The following is a 22855-nucleotide window of genomic DNA, read 5'->3' on the forward strand; positions in this document are numbered from 1 at the left end:
TACTTAACAGGTGTTCTTTCACAAATAAATTGTACAGCCCATCATAATTACTTACACCACTGCCATGAATCCAACCATCTAGTGTTTTCACTGAGTAGTCAACAAAGTCAACCCAGGTCTGGCTCGAGGATTTTTGAGCCCCCCTGAACCTAATCCTGTACTCCTCAGTGGAGAATCCAAAGCCCTCAATCAGGGTACCCTTCATGAGGTCATAAGATTCTGCATCTGGTCCAGAGAGTGTGAGGAGTCTATCCCTACACTTTCCTGTGAACATTTCCCAAAGGAGAGCACCCCAGTGAGATCTGTTCACTTTTCTGGTTACACAAGCCCTCTCAAAAGCTGTGAACCATTTGGTGATGTCATCACCATCTTCATATTTAGTTACAATCCCTTTAGGGATTTTCAACATGTCAGGAGAATCTCTGACCCTATTTATGTTGCTGCCACCATTGATGGGTCCTAGGCCCATCTCTTGTCTTTCCCTCTCTATGGCTAGGATCTGTCTTTCCAAAGCCAATCTTTTGGCCATCCTGGCTAACTGGATGTCCTCTTCACTGGGGCTATCCTCAGTGATTTCAGAGGTGTTGGTCTCTCCTGTGAGGGAACCAGCATCTCTGACTATTATTTTAGGAGTCAGGGTTTGAGGGACCCTGTTCTCCTTAGATAGGACTGGTAGGGGGGAATTGTCCTCCAAGTCACTATCCTCTTCCTCTGAGTTGCCACCCTCAGAGGGGTTGGCCTTTTCAAACTCTGCCAAAAGCTCCTGGAGCTGTATTTTGGTAGGTTTGGGGCCCATTGTTATTTTCTTTATTTTACAGAGTGGCCTTAGCTCCCTCATTTTAAGATGGAGGTAAGGTGTGGTGTCGAGTTCCACTACAGTCACATCTGTGCTAGACATTTTGCTTCTAAAAGTTGGAATACTTTTTAAGAATCTACAACTGGTTCTAGAATCTAATTCAAACTTTTACAAACTTTTAAACTCTAAAAGAAATGCTAAACAGGGACTTAACACACAAGGCCCTAGCAGGACTTTTAAGAATTTAGAAAACTTTTCAAATTGCAAAAATCAATTTCTAATGACAATTTTGGAATTTGTCGTGTGATCAGGTATTGGCTGAGTAGTCCAGCAAATGCAAAGTCTTGTACCCCACCGCTGATCCACCAATGTAGGAAGTTGGCTCTGTATGTGCTATTTCAAAGTAAGGAATAGCATGCACAGAGTCCAAGGGTTCCCCTTAGAGGTAAAATAGTGGTAAAAATAGATAATACCAATGCTCTATTTTGTGGTAGTGTGGTCGAGCAGTAGGATTATCCAAGGAGTAGTGTTAAGCATTTGTTGTACATACACATAGACAATAAATGAGGTACACACACTCAGAGACAAATCCAGCCAATAGGTTTTTATATAGAAAAATATCTTTTCTTAGTTTATTTTAAGAACCACAGGTTCAAATTCTACATGTAATATCTCATTCGAAAGGTATTGCAGGTAAGTACTTTAGGAACTTCAAATCATAAAAATTGCATGTATACTTTTCAAGTTATTGACAAATAGCTGTTTTAAAAGTGGACACTTAGTGCAATTTTCACAGTTCTTAGGGGAGGTAAGTATTTGTTAGGTTAACCAGGTAAGTAAGACACTTACAGGGCTTAGTTCTTGGTCCAAGGTAGCCCACCGTTGGGGGTTCAGAGCAACCCCAAAGTCACCACACCAGCAGCTCAGGGCCGGTCAGGTGCAGAGTTCAAAGTGGTGCCCAAAACGCATAGGCTAGAATGGAGAGAAGGGGGTGCCCCGGTTCCGGTCTGCTTGCAGGTAAGTACCCGCGTCTTCGGAGGGCAGACCAGGGGGGTTTTGTAGGGCACCGGGGGGGACACAAGTCCACACAGAAATTTCACCCTCAGCGGCGCGGGGGCGGCCGGGTGCAGTGTAGAAACAAGCGTCGGGTTCGCAATGTTAGTCTATGAGGGATCTCGGGATCTCTTCAGCGCTGCAGGCAGGCAAGGGGGGGATTCCTCGGGGAAACCTCCACTTGGGCAAGGGAGAGGGACTCCTGGGGGTCACTTCTCCAGTGAAAGTCCGGTCCTTCAGGTCCTGGGGGCTGCGGGTGCAGGGTCTCTCCCGGGCGTCAGGACTTTAGGTTCAAAGAGTCGCGGTCAGGGGAAGCCTCGGGTTTCCCTCTGCAGGCGGCACTGTGGGGGCTCAGGGGGGACAGGTTTTGGTACTCACAGTATCAGAGTAGTCCTGGGGTCCCTCCTGAGGTGTTGGATCGCCACCAGCCGAGTCGGGGTCGCCGGGTGCAGTGTTGCAAGTCTCACGCTTCTTGCGGGGAGCTTGCAGGGTTCTTTAAAGCTGCTGGAAACAAAGTTGCAGCTTTTCTTGGAGCAGGTCCGCTGTCCTCGGGAGTTTCTTGTCTTTTCGAAGCAGGGGCAGTCCTCAGAGGATGTCGAGGTCGCTGGTCCCTTTGGAAGGCGTCGCTGGAGCAGGATCTTTGGAAGGCAGGAGACAGGCCGGTGAGTTTCTGGAGCCAAGGCAGTTGTCGTCTTCTGGTCTTCCGCTGCAAGGGTTTTCAGCTGGGCAGTCCTTCTTCTTGTAGTTGCAGGAATCTAATTTTCTAGGGTTCAGGGTAGCCCTTAAATACTAAATTTAAGGGCGTGTTTAGGTCTGGGGGGTTAGTAGCCAATGGCTACTAGCCCTGAGGGTGGGTACACCCTCTTTGTGCCTCCTCCCAAGGGGAGGGGGTCACAATCCTAACCCTATTGGGGGAATCCTCCATCTGCAAGATGGAGGATTTCTAAAAGTTAGAGTCACTTCAGCTCAGGACACCTTAGGGGCTGTCCTGACTGGCCAGTGACTCCTCCTTGTTTTTCTCATTATTTTCTCCGGCCTTGCCGCCAAAAGTGGGGCCTGGCCGGAGGGGGCGGGCAACTCCACTAGCTGGAGTGTCCTGCTGGGTTGGCACAAAGGAGGTGAGCCTTTGAGGCTCACCGCCAGGTGTGACAATTCCTGCCTGGGGGAGGTGTTAGCATCTCCACCCAGTGCAGGCTTTGTTACTGGCCTCAGAGTGACAAAGGCACTCTCCCCATGGGGCCAGCAACATGTCTCGGTTTGTGGCAGGCTGCTAAAACTAGTCAGCCTACACAGATAGTCGGTTAAGTTTCAGGGGGCACCTCTAAGGTGCCCTCTGGGGTGTATTTTACAACAAAATGTACACTGGCATCAGTGTGCATTTATTGTGCTGAGAAGTTTGATACCAAACTTCCCAGTTTTCAGTGTAGCCATTATGGTGCTGTGGAGTTCGTGTTTGACAAACTCCCAGACCATATACTCTTATGGCTACCCTGCACTTACAATGTCTAAGGTTTTGTTTAGACACTGTAGGGGTACCATGCTCATGCACTGGTACCCTCACCTATGGTATAGTGCACCCTGCCTTAGGGCTGTAAGGCCTGCTAGAGGGGTGTCTTACCTATACTGCATAGGCAGTGAGAGGCTGGCATGGCACCCTGAGGGGAGTGCCATGTCGACTTACTCGTTTTGTCCTCACTAGCACACACAAGCTGGCAAGCAGTGTGTCTGTGCTGAGTGAGAGGTCTCCAGGGTGGCATAAGACATGCTGCAGCCCTTAGAGACCTTCCTTGGCATCAGGGCCCTTGGTACTAGAAGTACCAGTTACAAGGGACTTATCTGGATGCCAGGGTCTGCCAATTGTGGATACAAAAGTACAGGTTAGGGAAAGAACACTGGTGCTGGGGCCTGGTTAGCAGGCCTCAGCACACTTTCAATTGTAAACATAGCATCAGCAAAGGCAAAAAGTCAGGGGGCAACCATGCCAAGGAGGCATTTCCTTACACTACCATTGCCACTTAACAAATTAATCTACCTTCTTGGTTTGGACATATGGTTTTAAGCCTCAAAACTGGTGCCATGATAACAGTTTATAACTATAACATTACATATGTATAGTCTGAATAGGAGTGTGTACAAGTGATAATTATTCTTTGTTTTTGGTCATACTACTTTTAAAGACTTTTGATCAGCTGCAGGGTTACCAGGATCTTGTCATTTTAAGATTCCTTTGTCCTTCAATCAATCTGACAGGAGAAATGTTAATATTTACAGTCTCTGAACACTTATTGGCAATCATTGCTTGAATTGATCACTCAACCTACAGTTGACTGTAATTTAGATAAACTCCCAAAAGTTGATGTTTTTATTGAATAATAGGCATAAACTAAGATGTTTACTTTCTGCATCCGTCGGATAATTTCTTTTGTTAGTGCTACAGAGAGGAATTATTTTACTGCACATGATTCCCTTTTGATTATGTCTTTCCTAATTTGATATTATTTCATAAATGATAGATCCTGATCAAGAACTTGAAGAATGAAATCACAAAAAAAGTGCAAGTGCCGAACTGTGATGAGATTTTCTATGCTGGTACAGGAAACCTGCTTCTGCGAGATGCTGACTCCATTACCCTTTTTGATGTACAACAGAAAAGGTAAGGCGTGGCAGAGAACTACAGAGGGAAATGATTGAGTACAAACGGATTAATAATCGGTGTTTTTTGCAGTACTAAATTGCATATTTAATAATAATGTAGCTTTTAGTCCATTCTTAGCAAGTTTATTATTCATTAGTCTAATAAAGGTCCTCTCGGGACTACGAAGATAGAAACACAGTGGTGTCATTTGGTAATTAGCACCTGGTATTCTCATTTGTTAATTATCACTTTGTGTTCATTGGTCTATTAGAGCAGAGTTTTGAGTTTTCTATTTTAAAAATGGACACTCTCTACTGACACATGGACATCTTTCCTAGTGTTTTTAATGCAATGGTCTTTATTTCAAGGACTCTGTCGTCTGTGAAGATTGCCAAGGTGAAGTACGTGATTTGGTCATCAGACATGTCTCATGTTGCACTTCTGGCAAAGCATGGTTGGTTACTTTTTATTATGGTTATTTTAAGAGGTTTCCTACAGCTTCCTATTTTTAATATATTAGAAAGCATTGGTTCTAATTATCTTGGCTGATCTTTCCCTGTCTTCAGCTATCATGATTTGCAATAGAAAACTGGAATCTCTCTGTAACATTCATGAGAACATCAGGGTCAAAAGTGGAGCATGGGATGAAAGTGGAGTGTTCATCTACACAACCAGCAACCATATCAAATATGCTCTAACTACAGGGTAAGTCCTGTTTTTATAATAAAACAAAGTTGTGCAGTTGTTGTTCAGTTCTCCCAAAACGAGAAGTTGGATTGGAAAAATACAACCCAAATGAACTTAATTTAAATTTTTCGTGGGCCTAGTCTGTAGCTGTCTCTGATTCCTTTGTTGTGTTAGATAAAGGATCTTTCAACTGAAACAAGGGCATCATAAAAAATTATCCAATCATTTCTGAAGGGTAGATCATTTTTTTTTTTTTTTTATATTATTTTTTTTTTTATTACCATGTCAAATTGTTACTGTTTGTAATGTATTTCCGATTTGCTTTACAAATGTGTTGAATACGTATCCTTAATCATTGAAGCAGTAGTTGTTTTGTGTGAAATAGGGATAGCCATGACTTGACAAAGTAAAAGTAGGAAAAGCTCCATAAGGAGCAACAAAAGAATATTTATAAATCTAGATGGAAGTGGTGGACTTGAACTGTCAGAGCAGTAGGTGGAGGTCTGTGTGTAGATTTTGCACGAGTTGACTACAGTACAGTTTTTTTCTGATTTTTATTGTTTTAAAGTGAATTCTGGTGTGTTTGCTCATCAGTTACACCATGCTTATTTGGCACCCCAAAGGAGGGAATTAAATGATGTCTACAGATAGCCAAAGGAGAATAAGTTTAACTTTTAATAAGCAACTGACATAAGAAGATAGGGCATGGCCCATCAAACTTTTAGAGGCAATACGTAAAGCTAATTCTTACAACTCTCTGTGTAAGTATGAGGCATGCTGCTCTTCAGGATGAAGACTGTATTTGCATGAAATTCTGTGGACTTTAAAGTAGTATTAAAATTAAAAGTTTTAAAAATTAAAAATGATAAGCTGTACTACTGTTGGGATCATTACCTCGGCTTTAAACACACGTAAAATATCCATATTGGAAGCTGGAATACAGTTGAAACATAAATGTTATTTTGCTTATGCTTATAGAATTGCACTTTACTTTTGGATGATGTGCTACCATCATTAAATGACAATTCCTAGCTATCAAATGTGTTGAGTCTGTCTTTGTAGGAGTTCAATGTTCAAAAAACGGCCTGTATAAACAAAGCCTCCAAATGTTATGTTTTATGACTGTTTTGGCTTGGTTTAGGGACCATGGAATCATTCGTACACTGGACCTGCCCATCTATGTGACTAGAGTGAAAGGCAACAACGTGTACTGTTTGGACAGAGAGTGTCGGCCACGTGTCCTCACAATTGACCCCACTGAATTTAAATTTAAACTGGCACTTATTAACCGCAAGTATGATGAGGTAAGCAGTGAGTGCCACATCCAGTTTCTGTACACCCATTTTTCCACAACCCTTGACTTGCAATAGCAGTTCTACCTTCCTTTGTTTGGTAACCGGCGGAAGAGAGGTAGCATACATCTTAGTTGGGTCGTGAAAATTGTGTTTTTTGTGTATAATCCGTTCTCATTTACAATACAGTAAAGCTCCAAAATATGGAATCCACAACAGAAACCAAACTGCTCTTCACAAAAAACTATTTTCAGACGTAGTAATACATGACTTCACAACAGGTTTTCTTATACAAGTCACCACACCATGATGCAAAAGATTTGCCCTCCCCCTATCCTCCCTCCCCAACACACAAAAATTATGAATTCATGCTGTTAGTTCATGACAACGGATGCAAATAATTAGCAGCTGTTCAATACTGTTACCTTGCTCCTCACCTGATAACCACCAGGTGATGGTTTAGAAAGTTATCATGATACTGGATTCTAGGTTGCTAAATGGAGAATAACTTTTTAAGTGCAAAGTGATGTGTATTTGTTTGTAGCCTATATAAAAGTCCTAATTCATTTGACTTCATTGCTGCTAAATTATCTTTAAGTTTAAGTCCATCATTATACAAAGTCAGTCCTAATAGAAATGTCATAAAGAAAATCTTAATAATTGAAAACCAAATGGAAATTACAACTCGGACATATTGAGTTACAGATTGATAAGAGTCCTGAACTTGGGCAGCCTAGGTTTTAATATCTTCATGTTATTTTCTCCAGGTTCTTCACATGGTGAGAAATGCCAAGCTAGTGGGACAGTCGATCATTGCCTATCTGCAGAAGAAGGGCTACCCGGAAGTGGCCTTGCATTTTGTCAAAGACGAGAAGACCAGATTCAGTCTTGCACTAGAGTGTGGCAATATTGAGGTACACACGGCCAGTCCTTTTCTTTACAGCTGTCTTACCTCACGCTTTAAACTAACATTGTCCACAGTCCTAAATTATAAAGTAACAAATGGTTCCTAGTTATGTGCAATTTTTATGGGTGAAGTGTGCTCTGGGGGTCCTCGTCAAAGTGGCTTTGTGACTCACCTGAAGTGAGAAACCAGATTTTGGTCATCAGCTATTAGCTAGTGGGCTTTGGGCATCAATCATTTGTACTGGGTGTTAGGGAGCCAACATTCTCAATGTTTAACTTGCATGACGTGTCTAATCACACCATGCCTCATAGTAGCCACCATCTAATAAAGATTTGATGTTGAGTTGAAATATTAATTATGTGGGCCCCATCTCTTTAACAGGGTATCCCCTGCTCCCTTCTTGTATTGTAGATAGTCTTCCATGTTCTATGAATTAACATGGAATGCAGTATACTACAGGTCTGGATGAGATGGCAAGTCTGCAACAAAAGCATACAATAGTGTTTTTGTTATGGACCAGCCCCTAAGAATGTAGACTGACCCATTGAACACAATGCTGTAATCACTGGCATTTTGAGAGCGCCCCCCGGATATTGTTTGTTAATATGCATACATATTGTCTCTTACTTTGGGCTGGGTACTTTGACCTATGAAATGATTATTTCAGTTTAATAGAATCACATTTTGTTTTTTCAGTGATCAAATTAGTAATCACATAGGTAACATATTTACTCCTAAAATTCTTCCCTTCTCATTCAGAGTAAATCCAACCAGAACTGTCCCAACTTTAGATTGCTTCGACATAGTTTATAAATATATGTAGCATAGCTGTCTATTGTTATGGCCCTCTTCATGACAGGCTGCACATCTTTTCTGTAGGAAGCTAGCTTTCTGTGTAGTGTACCAACATTGGGGTACACCATGCAGGTAGTCCACGTGATCCATATTGGTTTACAGAGCTTAAATTCATAATCTCGAAAGTTCTGTTTGGTGGGAGTGTGGGCAAGCCGTTTAGCCGTATTAGCATTTGTTGAACACAGTCCATAAATGAAACACACACTCGAGAATACACTTGAGACCAGTTTAAAAAAAAAAAAAAAAAAAAACACAGATTTTATATTACTCTAGACTTTAAGATCAGGTAAGTACTTTTCAAGTTTGCGATTCTTAAAGGTATAGTAAATAAAGCTGCTTTCTCTGTTGAACCCAATGCTCAGTAAAACAGGGAACATGGCAGTTGCGTTTGGTGCCCGCTGATGCAGGGAAGTGGCTCCTCCACTCCAAGGGAGGTGCTGGCTGGTTGGCGAAGTGCTGGCAGTCCTCCAAGGCTCTGGGAGGATGCACAGCTGCAGGACAAGTCGGGTCTTTGCAATTGTCAGGACAGGAGCTTGTATGCAGGTTTTGACGCCAAAGTCCACATCTGTCTGCAATTCTTGTACTGATCGGCTCTTCTTTGTCCTTCTTCTTGTAGTCGGTTAAATCTACATTCCTGATTTCATGGTGGCCACCTAACTACTGTACTTAGGGGTGTTAAGGGAGTGTAGGGTAGTAGCCAATGGGCTACGTACCCCTGGGCTGACTACACCCCCTAGGGGAACACGTCCTGTGAGGAGTAGTCATAACCCGGTCCCAGAGCTCGGAATTCCACCAAAAGCCAAATGGTGGAACCCTTCTTTCATGGAGCACATGAGGCAGCCCACCTTAGGGGTGTGCCTAGCCTTGAGGTGCAACACACCTACTGCATAGCTAATTTCCCTCCTATCCTGGTACAAAATAGGCCTTAGGACCTATTTGGGTGGCATTCCCCAGGTCTGGGGGAAGTCAGGGTCACATATCAAAGGGCAGCAGAGGCTTTGAATCCTCCAGCCCTGATATGCAGATTTACTAGCTATCCTGCTGGAGGGTGTGATAACACCTTCCTCTGGAGCAGACATTTTTTCTGGCCTCAGATTGCGGGCTCTCACCTCCAGGCGGTCAGAAGCGTGTCTTAGATGGCAGGCTGGTCCATTGTAGTCAGCCAGCACACTAGAGGACTAGTAGGTTTCAGGGGACACCTACAAGGTGCTCTCAGGGTTCATGTCACAATAAATACAATCCTGGCATCAGTATGGGTTTATTAAGACAAACTGTTTGATACCAAACATCATAGGTTTCAGTGAAGCTATTATGTAGCTGGGTAACTCGTAATAACCAGTGCCCAGTACATACCTTAATATTACTTCCCTGTTCACTTGCAATATCTAGTAATAGAGCTAGACATCACAGGGCCATATCTGCTCATCAGATATGTCTTCACATAAAAAGGCCTGCTGTAGGGCTGACTTAGATGTGTTATATGCAGTGTTCTTTGCATGGCACACAAGTGTGCCGTGTCATGTTTTCACAAATGGTTTGCACCATGTCATGCAGCCTACAAAGGCAATCTGCATGCCATTTGTTAGGGGGTCCCTTAGGGTAGCATAACACATGATGCAGCTCATAGTGACTCTCTTTTAGCACTCATGCCCTGGGTTCTAGGACTACCATTTACCAGGGTCTTACAGGGCTGCTAAAGTGTGTACCAATTGTACAGAATTAGACCATTTTACCTTGTTTTAGGGAAAGAGCACTGGCACTAGGGACCTGGTTAGTTAGAACCCAGAGCACTTTCGGTCAAAAAATCTCAGTACCAGTGTCAAAAATTGTGTGTGTTTGGGGGGGTGGGGGGGGAGGGCGCGCATGTTAAAAAGTACACTTTCCTACAATTTCTCAGGGGAATCTAATCTTCATTGCACTCCCCTGTGTGCACAGTTGTGAAGAAACGATTGGGAAACCTAAATCTTACATCTAATGTAAATAAATGATTGTTTCCAGTTTTTAATTTGCATGATTAACTTGGGAGGGTCAGGAGTAAAAACATACCAGGTCAAAAGATCCATTCTGTATTGTTGTTCGAGGGAAAACCACCTCCGTTTTCCTTCACTACATTACCTAAAAATAGTTGGGAAACTGAGAAGATTTACACAGGATTTTTCTACTACATGGCACCTGAGCAAAATAATTTTTATCCACTCTTTACCTAAGGAATCTAATTTTCAATAAAACAGGGCCATGTTGAACTCTTCTAGCACAGCATGGAGAAGCATCCTTGTGTTTGTTTTACAACAAATATTAAGATTAACAGTTTTCCTATCCACATTTCCACTGTCTTCTAGATCGCCTTGGAAGCAGCCAAGGCTCTGGATGATAAGAACTGCTGGGAGAAGCTAGGAGAGGTGGCCCTCTTGCAGGGAAACCACCAGATTGTGGAGATGTGCTATCAGCGCACCAAGAACTTTGACAAGCTATCCTTCCTGTATCTGATCACAGGCAACCTTGAAAAGCTGCGCAAGATGATGAAGATTGGTGAGTTCATCCAAATGCATTTAATTCGAAAATTAGTTGTAGGCTTGGGTATTTCAATGTATTTCACTTTAGTGATTTTAGAATGCTGACCATTGCTTCTGTTTTGGTCTAGCTGAGATTCGTAAGGACATGAGTGGACACTATCAGAATGCACTGTACCTTGGAGATGTAGTCGAACGTGTGCGGATCCTCAAAAACTGTGGACAGAGTGAGTAGCGCATGCTTCTAAATCTAACCTGGCAACCCAGATTTCAGATACAGTGTTTATCAACATACCGATCGGAGGTGTTTCTAGCTTTTTACAATTGTTATTCTTGTAATGTCCTCTATTTTCATTGCTGTTACTACTCTTTCTCAGTGCAGAATCACCAGAGAAAGTAGTGAGTTCTTTTTGAACCCAGAAAAGTGTATTTTAGGTATTCCTAAAGATGGAAAACATTCAAAACTGCAACCAAAATCCTAAGTGTTGCCGATTTGTACTGTGACTTTTTTTTTTTTAAGCTCTTGCATGCACCCAAATAGAACTTGGCTACAGTACACTAACCACAGTTGATAACTGAAGCTTCTTTAAGTGCCCTGGCAACTTTGTTCATAATAATCTATTGCACTTCTAGTTATTTTAAAATTAATACGCCAACTAGATTTTGATCCTTTTAAAATGTTCATTGACTTTGGTTTCATAAGCTGCACATAAACAAGCAAACCTTTCTGATAACATACTTATTTCGGTTTCTACAGTGCCTAGACGTCTGAATGCAGCAAGGGTAAAGCACACAAAGCTTGAGGTAGCACTTCATAACTGCGCAACTTCTTTTGACAAGCATCCCACCTTGTGCCGGTGCAGAAGGGCACCAGCAAAATGCACATTTTTTAAAATTAATTTTCTTTTTGAAAAGGAAGTCCATTCCAACTGCTTTACCATGCCCATCCTGCAGATAAACACAAGGATGCCCAGATGTCTTACCCTTATTTGACCTTGAGGATGAAGTGCAGTTTGAGTCCCTTTATGCATCAAGCATGACATCCATATTTGGGCATACCCCTTACATAGATTCACTCAGACCAATAAAAAGTATAATTGGAAATTCGTGAGTCTTTAACTCTCTTACTCCAAATTCCTAGTTTGTCTGTTGTTTCTGTGTGTCTTATACTTGTCATTTGACAGTGACTGGTGAATGTGTTTCTTTATAGAGTCTCTAGCTTTTCTCACTGCTGCCACGCATGGCTTGGACGAAGAAGCGGAGAGTCTGAAGGAGACGTTTGACCCTGAGAAGGAAACCGTAAGTGTACATTTACCCTGTTCACTAATAATTTGGAATTCAGGGAGTTCATGCTTTGTAGAAAATACTTATTTTTTAACTTATCTCTTTATATTTTTAACTAGTATGTCTTAGATTCTTTCACTTTAATTATTCAGTAACTTACCAAACAGTTACAGACCACATTGCTACCTGTCATTCTTGATGCCACTGCTCTCCAAAGTGTTTAAAATTCAAGCAGTTCAAAGCAAATATGTTGTTCATAGCTCTGGATTGGGCTCCTCAGTGGCAACATCAAGGTCCCTTTCAGCTTAAGCATGCAAGATTTCTGTGCTTGCAGGAACCCTCAACCAAGTTAGGCAAGATTCTACAGTCCAGCTTTCTTTGTGCCCCTTTGTATGTTTGAGTCTTGCATCGTTCCAGATAATTGCATGACCATCCTGAAGAGAAAAAAAACATGGACCAACCTCAAGATCTTTTTATGCATTCAAGTGGTTGAGGCTATGCCTTTGTTTTATCAGACAAGCCTCTGAATTTTTCAAAAATAACCATTATTTCTGTACTATTTTAGCCTCCCTACCTTTATATACAGTTTTTAGGTCGTGCGTGCTAACACTTTGGCCTGTTGTAATCTATCTTTGGGCTTTTAACCACGCCCACTGCATGCCCATCACCATCACTGTTCATGGGCTTGCCTTTTTAAAAATACTGTTACCATTAGTAAATGCTTTGATTGTCCCTCCTTTGGATGGTTTTGTTACCGCCTTGGACACCGACCCAGTTACTTGGATAATTGCACGTTTGCCAATACGTTTGACTGCAAGCAAACTTGTTTTTCCTTTTTGTGTCTGTCCTTCGCGCTCACGGCAGCTGTTGTGCCTTGAATTGGCTTGCTTATGTCAACTGTTTTACTTTTCATTTTCAGTTTATGTGGCAAGAAAAGGCCTATTAAGAATTCACAATGCTTATAGCTTTAACTCGAGCAAATGCAAGACCCATTGCATTCCAAATGCTTGTCTTTTTAGATACATCTGGGAAAAATTGCAGGCTGGGTTCGCAGGCAGGGTGGTTTCAGTGAGCACCAATTTCATATGGGGAGGTATTAAAGTGTTTTTTCCCCCAAAGTTAGAAGACCTTCTCTTTCCTGGTAATTACATAAAACCATTTCAAAGATCAAAGCACTATCTTTTTGGCCTATGCACAAGACAGGTCAGCAACATCTGACTTGGAAGCTTAATGTCTTACAAGTTATAACATCTGCAAGAAGGGTGAGTTTCAAACTCATAGTACTCAAGAATCATATGCAGTCTTTCACCATAGTGAAGCCTTTCATTTGTCTTTCATTCTTGAGGTCGTTTTTAGTTCTTGCCTGAACTTAGCTGTTTTTTCCAGTTTCATATAATCAAATTGTGGATAAGGAAAAAAAAAAAAGTGAAATTTTGAGACTCCACTCATGCTTCCAATGGTAGCATTGTCTTGAGCTTGATGTTACAAATATGGCATTCTGGGTTTAGACCCCCAGCGTCCTCTCTAGACGTTTTAAGAAGACAACTGTATATTAATTATCGTAAATTGGGCAAGAGAAGACAACTTGCTGGGAGGTATGCTGTCTGGCTGAATACTTTAACGCAAACCTACAGGTCTCTGAGTCCGCCGGATATCACTCGGCTTTGCGGCAAATTACGCAATATAAGTGACATGATTTACTGTAGCCTTGTAGTCTGCCGTAGTGGGCTGTACCGACCATTAAAGGCCAGTTCCAGCCTTAAAGGTCTGTGCCGAAGGCCTTTAACAAGGGAGCTGGCCTTTAATGGCTAGTATAGCCCAGTTATGGACGGCTATCAGAACATTCTGCCACTAGAGGGCAGATTATTCTAATAAATAAAACAACGGCTTCATGGAGCCCGAGGGGATTAAAATTCCGTTGGGCTCCGTGAGACCTGTTCACAGCTGTTGCTGTGAGACACACATTGGAATGTTGGAGCTCCGGGCTTTTACCAGCCATGAAAAGCCCAGAGTACTCCATTATCTTCAATGAAGCACCCAAAATATTAGCATATATTAAATTATAAGATGCCAGTTTTTGTGTGTCTGCAGATTCTGTGGGTTCTGGGTGGGATCCCTTACCTGTAGCCTGCTAGAATAAGAATCTTTGACAAGCAGTCCTATGATAAACTTCCTCTTACTTCTTAGAGTAGGGGATGGAGCATATCTTTCTCTTTTCCTTTTCTCCGCACAGGCAGAAGATGTCTTTGGGGGTTAAGGAAAGCGGAGTGTGACCCCGACCAATTAAAAAGGTAGGGGTTTCACAGCAGCGTGAATGATCGTAAAAACAAACTACTTCATCTGCCTGAAGGAAACCAGCAATACCAGAGGTGGCTGAAGGTTTGACTGGGACCTGGACAAACCTTCTTCCCACCTGAAGTCTAGATGTAATTTCTGAAGCCACGATGTAACGTTCTCAATATTCCTAATATTTAGGATTAGACTAGCATCTGCATTCTTCACTATTTCCAGTTGGCCACCTGGTTCGGCAAACATTAGTGCATTTATCTAATTCAGATTAATATGGATTTAAGCACAGTATTTGCTTATTGCAGGGACTTGTCAGTATAATGGCTGAATTGCTTTAATTTGTTTGTGCTGAAAAAGGCTGATTGTGCTACTGTGCTAAGGTGTACACCAAGGATGAGTTCAGCAACTCAAAAAAAAAAAAAAAGTACTTTTCACTATGGCAAATGAGCTGCTAAGTTTGAGGGAATGAAACAATGCCTCCTAATGTCGCTACACCCCAGCAGCAAGACCAGTCTTGACCGCATTTTAGTTTAACTGGAATGCAGAAGACTTAATTGGGAGGCATCAGAGTACACACAATTGGGTTATCCCTCGGTATATTTTCTTCAGCAAGTGCTTCTCTGTTGTAAATAAAGGAAAATAGCTTGTAGCCCGAGCAGGGGAATTGCTCCTGTTCAGTAACAGTTTCTGTTTCATTTAATTGCCATTTGTCAGGAGCCTGTTTATCATACTCACTCATATTTTTCTCCCAATTTAGATTCCAGAGATTGACCCAGATGCAATGCTGCTACAACCTCCTCCCCCTGTAATGCCATTGGACACCAACTGGCCACTGCTCACCATGTCTAAAGGCTTCTTTGAAGGAGCAATTGCCAGCAAAGGTATAATTTTGTGAAATTAATTTGCCCATTCCCTCAGCTGTAAACTTTCCCTTTTCATTCTTTTTATAGATGGTTTGAGGTTTTGGGCAATCATTTTCTGCTCCCTTCACCCGCAGATGTCCACTCATGCATTTGGTATAGTCAGGAGACCTAATTTCTGGTTAATATTATTATTTGTTTCCTTTATCTAGCAAATGTAACCACAGTGCCTCTGTTTATTGATAAGGAACGAGGGCATCAAGGAATGGCATAGTTCCCATTTTCTACTGGAGTTTGACCATCTGTGATGGTGTAAAGGGAGAGGACTGTGGAATGCGGGGTCTCTCCTATCTGAGTGCTTATCGCACTAACATCTGCAAGTACTTCCGTTAAGAGTTTTGGTAGAATACAAACTGGACCTTGTCTTACCTCCCTTTAGAAAGACTTTGTGAAATGAGGGCCACTGTTTCAGAACCTTTATATATTGTGTGGTTACATGTGTATGTAAGAACCACTGTCTCTATGGCGACTAAACAGTCTGGTCTGCCTATTTAGGTTTGAGCCAGTGCAGCAGGTTACATCAAGCAGCATTGCAAAAATAAAAAGATTCCACAAATCCACCAATCAAAATTCAAACTACTTTCCAACCAAATTTTGTTTATTTTATCAATGCTCCGGCAATTTAAGTATTATCATCAAAAGGTTATATTTCAAGATTATTGTACAAAAATCAAAGATTAATTAATTTTGATTTTCAAGTTATGTACCTCTGAAACAATAACACTTAAACTACTGTGCGGGCCTCATATGAGTCAATAGAGTAGGATAGCCGGACAGAGGGCTCAGGGGATAAATTATATTCCAATGGCTATTATCAAACTTGTTTTAAAAATAAAGGTGCATGAATCAACTGAAATATTTCACCCAACACTGTTGATTCTATTAGCAAAAACTCAAAAAAATAATCAAAAAGAGCTTCAGTTACCAGGCTCAGTAAGATGACTGGGTGCACACCTTAATCTGCTTTTGGTTTTCTTAAGACCTGGGAAAACTCTTGCTTTCCGCAGTTGATGTCTGCTTCCACCTGGCCAGTGTACTCTCTTCCTCAAGCAGGCTTGGCTAGGTTTCCCTGGTTGCTACCCTGCCAATACAAGAAGCGCTCTTTCAAGTATGTTGGGGAATACTGACTTAATATGTTACTGTTTGGAGCAGGGACAAGGTGTAGGGACCAGTGAAGCACAGAGCATTCAGGTTGTGAAATGCAAAGAATGACAGAGGTGTTCTGCAGAGTATTCACCATTTGTGCAGATTCATGTGTCTTTTGCAGCATATTATATTTTCTATGTGCACAGAAGCCTCACCTCTTTTTCTCCATTCTACAAATCCTGGGAATGCTGAAACCACAAATTTATGCGAAGACTGGTTTTAGTATTCTGTAACCACAACCACTTTTATCCCTCGTTGGTGAGTCACTCTCTTAACTATAGGTGAGATACGCTTTAGATGGAATCTAAATGTAGTACATCTTGGGCTGTACTTCAAAACATCAGTGCTTCACATGAAGTGCATCTAATGTTTTTGCAGATTGCCAAGTGTTCCCAGTGAAAAAATGTAAATGGAGCCTAAGAGTTAAATAGTTTGTCCAGTCCATGCTATGAATTTGGTCCATGTACAGCCCTGCACAAACCTTCCAATTGGAATTATTTCACCTATACCATTCATTGAGTCTCAATGACCTAGCCACACGATGCATACACAGGATTTCAGCTGAACTTCCTTGTGTCGCTACTGCAAAGTTCCCTGGGGGCAATCTCTTTCGTTGACTCTGGGGCACCCACCAGATTGTGGAAATGAGAACAGCACTTGTATGTTGTCACTCCAGGAAACCAACACATGCAACAGACTACTTGTGACAATTAACCGTGTTGGCTGGAGCTAGTCAGGATGCCAGGCCCGAGGTCAGCATGTCCATCCTGGCAACAGGGTCAGGGACATCACAGTTGCTCAGTCCACCAGGGAAGTTGGTGACCTATGATGACCTGCATGTTTTCCTCACTCAGTTGGTTTTCTGCCAGGATTCTTGGAATTATGTCAACTGAAAGGTCGAGGCATTTCAGTTCTCCAGGATGGTGCACCTGATTAATCACCTGTCTGCAGCTCAGACTGTCTTTGTGACTGAGATGCACCCACCCTGGCAGGGCCTTCTCATGTAGTGCTACTTTTAAAAGTGCAAAGACATCTCATCATCACTCATCACACCCGATTCTACATCATCTTACTTTTAATAGAACATTGAGGCTAACATATGCGATAGACACACTTATCCATCTGGCCAATCTTCACGTACATCAGGCACTTTGTAATCCAGCTTCTACCCGCCTGGCTCTCACTATTACCCTACCATTGGTTACGGTTCATACCACTCTAGACTGTATGTAACATTAAGACCTAAGGGGAGTAGTGGAAGCATACACCTTGTCTATATTGCCCTATTAATGATTTCGTCCGTGCACCCATCCCCTCGTTCAGTATGTAGGAGCGGACCACCACAAACAGTAGCTTAGTGAACCACCTTAAAGTAACCACATTCTTTGGTTATTTCGGTCTCTGTTCCTAGAGTGCCCTTCACTATGGAATAAATGCTTTATTTTCCGTTAGGTAAAGGAAACGCGATGGCTGCTGACATTGATATTGACACAGTTGGAGCTGAAGGATGGGGCGAAGATGCAGAGTTGCAGCTGGATGAAGGTAAGAACCACATTCCCATTAAATATTTGACACAGTCCAAAGTCATAATTACATGCTAACCTATACAGTGTGGATGTGTGTAAGGAAATGCCTCCTTGGCATGGTTGCCCCCTGACTTTTTGCCTTTGCTGATGCTATGTTTACAATTGAAAGTGTGCTGAGGCCTGCTAACCAGGCCCCAGCACCAGTGTTCTTTCCCTAACCTGTACTTTTGTATCCACAATTGGCAGACCCTGGCATCCAGATAAGTCCCTTGTAACTGGTACTTCTAGTACCAAGGGCCCTGATGCCAAGGAAGGTCTCTAAGGGCTGCAGCATGTCTTATGCCACCCTGGAGACCTCTCACTCAGCACAGACACACTGCTTGCCAGCTTGTGTGTGCTAGTGAGGACAAAACGAGTAAGTCGACATGGCACTCCCCTCAGGGTGCCATGCCAGCCTCTCACTGCCTATGCAGTATAGGTAAGACACCCCTCTAGCAGGCCTTACAGCCCTAAGGCAGGGTGCACTATACCATAGGTGAGGGTACCAGTGCATGAGCATGGTACCCCTACAGTGTCTAAACAAAAACCTTAGACATTGTAAGTGCAGGGTAGCCATAAGAGTATATGGTCTGGGAGTTTGTCAAACACGAACTCCACAGCACCATAATGGCTACACTGAAAACTGGGAAGTTTGGTATCAAACTTCTCAGCACAATAAATGCACACTGATGCCAGTGTGCATTTTATTGTAAAATACACCCCAGAGGGCACCTTAGAGGTGCCCCCTGAAACTTAACCGACTATCTGTGTAGGCTGACTAGTTTTAGCAGCCTGCCACAAACCGAGACATGTTGCTGGCCCCATGGGGAGAGTGCCTTTGTCACTCTGAGGCCAGTAACAAAGCCTGCACTGGGTGGAGATGCTAACACCTCCCCCAGGCAGGAATTGTCACACCTGGCGGTGAGCCTCAAAGGCTCACCTCCTTTGTGCCAACCCAGCAGGACACTCCAGCTAGTGGAGTTGCCCGCCCCCTCCGGCCAGGCCCCACTTTTGGCGGCAAGGCCGGAGAAAATAATGAGAAAAACAAGGAGGAGTCACTGGCCAGTCAGGACAGCCCCTAAGGTGTCCTGAGCTGAAGTGACTCTAACTTTTAGAAATCCTCCATCTTGCAGATGGAGGATTCCCCCAATAGGGTTAGGATTGTGACCCCCTCCCCTTGGGAGGAGGCACAAAGAGGGTGTACCCACCCTCAGGGCTAGTAGCCATTGGCTACTAACCCCCCAGACCTAAACACGCCCTTAAATTTAGTATTTAAGGGCTACCCTGAACCCTAGAAAATTAGATTCCTGCAACTACAAGAAGAAGGACTGCCCAGCTGATAACCCCTGCAGCGGAAGACCAGAAGACGACAACTGCCTTGGCTCCAGAAACTCACCGGCCTGTCTCCTGCCTTCCAAAGATCCTGCTCCAGCGACGCCTTCCAAAGGGACCAGCGACCTCGACATCCTCTGAGGACTGCCCCTGCTTCGAAAAGACAAGAAACTCCTGAGGACAGCGGACCTGCTCCAAGAAAGGCTGCAACTTTGTTTCCAGCAGCTTTGAAAGAACCCTGCAAGCTCCCCGCAAGAAGCGTGAGACTTGCAACACTGCACCCGGCGACCCCGACTCGGCTGGTGGCGATCCAACACCTCAGGAGGGACCCCAGGACTACTCTAAGACTGTGAGTACAAAAACCTGTCCCCCCTGAGCCCCCACAGCGCCGCCTGCAGAGGGAATCCCGAGGCTTCCCCTGACCGCGACTCTTTGAATCCTAAGTCCCGACGCCTGGGAGAGACCCTGCACCCGCAGCCCCCAGGACCTGAAGGACCGGACTTTCACTGGAGAAGTGACCCCCAGGAGTCCCTCTCCCTTGCCCAAGTGGAGGTTTCCCCGAGGAACCCCCCCCTTGCCTGCCTGCAGCGCTGAAGAGATCCCGAGATCTCTCATAGACTAACATTGCGAACCCGACGCTTGTTTCTACACTGCACCCGGCCGCCCCCGCGCCGCTGAGGGTGAAATTTCTGTGTGGGCTTGTGTCCCCCCCGGTGCCCTACAAAACCCCCCTGGTCTGCCCTCCGAAGACGCGGGTACTTACCTGCAAGCAGACCGGAACCGGGGCACTCCCTTCTCTCCATTCTAGCCTATGTGTTTTGGGCACCACTTTGAACTCTGCACCTGACCGGCCCTGAGCTGCTGGTGTGGTGACTTTGGGGTTGCTCTGAACCCCCAACGGTGGGCTACCTTGGACCAAGAACTAAGCCCTGTAAGTGTCTTACTTACCTGGTAAAACTAACAAAAACTTACCTCCCCCAGGAACTGTGAAAATTGCACTAAGTGTCCACTTTTAAAACAGCTATTTGTGAATAACTTGAAAAGTATACATGCAGTTTTGATGATTTGAAGTTCCTAAAGTACTTACCTGCAATACCTTTCGAATGAGATATTACATGTAGAATTTGAACCTGTGGTTCTTAAAATAAACTAAGAAAATATATTTTTCTATACAAAAACCTATTGGCTGGATTTGTCTCTGAGTGTGTGTACCTCATTTATTGTCTAGGTGTATGTACAACAAATGCTTAACACTACTCCTTGGATAAGCCTACTGCTCGACCACACTACCACAAAATAGAGCATTAGTATTATCTATTTTTACCACTATTTTACCTCTAAGGGGAACCCTTGGACTCTGTGCATGCTATTCCTTACTTTGAAATAGTACATACAGAGCCAACTTCCTACATTGGTGGATCAGCGGTGGGGTACAAGACTTTGCATTTGCTGGACTACTCAGCCAATACCTGATCACACGACAAATTCCAAAATTGTCATTAGAAATTCATTTTTGCAATTTGAAATTTTTCTAAATTCTTAAAAGTCCTGCTAGGGCCTTGTGTGTTAAGTCCCTGTTTAGCATTGTCTTTTAGAGTTTAAAAGTTTGTTAAAAGTTTGAAATTAGATTCTAGAAACCGTTTTAGATTCTTTAAAAAGTCTTCCAACTTTTAGCAAAATAATGTCTGATACAGAGATGAATGTGGTGGAACTCGACACCACACCTTACCTCCATCTTAAGATGAGGGAGCTAAGGTCTCTCTGTAATATCAAAAAAATAACCATTGGCTCCAGACCTACCAAAATTCAGCTCCAGGAGCTGTTGGCAGAGTTTGAAAAAGCCAACCCCTCTGATGATGACATCACAGAGGAAGAAATTAGTGACTTGGAGGCCAATGTCCCCCCTCCAGTCCTAAATAGGGAGAACAGGACCCCTCAAGTCCTGTCTCCAACTGTGTTAATCAGAAATAGTGAGTCCCTCACAGGAGGGTCCCACATTTCTGAAATCACTGAGGATGCTCTCAGTGAAGATGACCTCCTGTTAGCCAGGATGGCCAAAAGATTGGCTTTAGAGAGACAGCTCCTAGCCATAGAAAGGGAAAGACAAGAGATGGGCCTAGGACCCATCAATGGTGGCAGCAATATAAATAGGGTCAGAGATTCTCCTGACATGTTAAAAATCCCCAAAGGGATTGTGACAAAATTTGAAGATGGTGATGACATCACCAAGTGGTTCACAGCTTTTGAGAGGGCTTGTGTAACCAGAAAAGTGAACAGATCTCACTGGGGTGCTCTCCTTTGGGAAATGTTCACTGGAAAGTGTAGGGATAGACTCCTCACACTCTCTGGAAAAGATGCAGAATCTTATGACCTCATGAAGGGTACCCTGATTGAGGGCTTTGGATTCTCCACTGAGGAGTACAGGATTAGGTTCAGGGGGGCTCAAAAATCCTCGAGCCAGACCTGGGTTGACTTTGTTGACTACTCAGTGAAAACACTAGATGGTTGGATTCAAGGCAGTGGTGTAAGTAATTATGATGGGCTGTACAATTTATTTGTGAAAGAACACCTGTTAAGTAATTGTTTCAATGATAAACTGCATCAGCATCTGGTAGACCTAGGACCAATTTCTCCCCAAGAATTGGGAAAGAAGGCGGATCATTGGGTCAAGACAAGGGTGTCCAAGACTTCAACAGGGGGTGACCAAAAGAAAGGGGTCACAAAGACTCCCCAGGGGAAGGGTGATGAGACAACCAAAACTAAAAATAGTAAAGAGTCTTCTACAGGCCCCCAAAAACCTGCACAGGAGGGTGGGCCCAGAGCCTCTTCACAAAACAATGGGTACAAGGGTAAAAACTTTGATCCCAAAAAGGCCTGGTGTCATAGCTGTAAACAGCATGGACACCAAACTGGAGACAAGGCCTGTCCCAAGAAAGGTTCCACTCCAAACTCCCATCCAGGTAACACTGGTATGGCTAGTCTCCAAGTGGGATCAACAGTGTGCCCAGAGCAAATCAGGGTCCACACTGAAGCTACTCTAGTTTCTGAGGGTGGGGTGGATTTAGCCACACTAGCTGTCTGGCCGCCTAACATGCAAAAATACAGACAGCAACTCTTAATTAATGGGACTAGAATAGAGGGCCTGAGGGATACAGGTGCCAGTGTCACCATGGTGACAGAGAAACTGGTTTCCCCTGGCCAATACCTGACTGGAAAAACTTACACAGTCACCAACGCTGACAATCAGAGAAAAGTACATCCCATGGCAATGGTTACTTTAGAATGGGGAGGGGTCAATGGCCTGAAACAGGTGGTGGTCTCCTCAAATATCCCAGTGGACTGTCTGCTTGGAAATGACCTGGAGTCCTCAGCATGGGCTGAGGTAGAACTAAAAACCCATGCAGCAATGCTGGGTATCCCTGAACTGGTCTGTGTGAAAACAAGAGCACAATGCAAGGCACAGGGTGAAAAAGTAGAGCTGGAGTCTGGAAAAATGGCCCAGCCTACCAAGAGAACAGGAAAGTCAGTTGGGAAACCAACTGCAACACAGCAAAAGAAAGGGAACCTCTCTTCCCAGGAAGAAG

The 22855-nt window shown here is 43.5% G+C and overlaps 1 protein-coding gene across 1 annotated transcript in view; it reads left to right on the top strand.

The window, feature by feature from the left end:
- The window catches only part of COPA (COPI coat complex subunit alpha), a 245868-nt gene that overhangs the window by 101951 nt on the left and 121062 nt on the right, over positions 1-22855 (top strand). Inside the window, exons 15-24 of the mRNA XM_069217919.1 lie at positions 4363-4502; positions 4853-4938; positions 5051-5189; positions 6313-6475; positions 7231-7377; positions 10565-10754; positions 10867-10962; positions 11946-12034; positions 15066-15189; positions 17827-17916. Of these exons, the coding sequence (XP_069074020.1) occupies positions 4363-4502; positions 4853-4938; positions 5051-5189; positions 6313-6475; positions 7231-7377; positions 10565-10754; positions 10867-10962; positions 11946-12034; positions 15066-15189; positions 17827-17916 (1264 nt within the window). The remainder of the gene's footprint in view (positions 1-4362; positions 4503-4852; positions 4939-5050; positions 5190-6312; positions 6476-7230; positions 7378-10564; positions 10755-10866; positions 10963-11945; positions 12035-15065; positions 15190-17826; positions 17917-22855) is intronic.

This window comes from Pleurodeles waltl, chromosome 12 (genome assembly GCF_031143425.1).
Source record: "Pleurodeles waltl isolate 20211129_DDA chromosome 12, aPleWal1.hap1.20221129, whole genome shotgun sequence".
NCBI classification, from domain to species: domain Eukaryota; kingdom Metazoa; phylum Chordata; class Amphibia; order Caudata; family Salamandridae; genus Pleurodeles; species Pleurodeles waltl.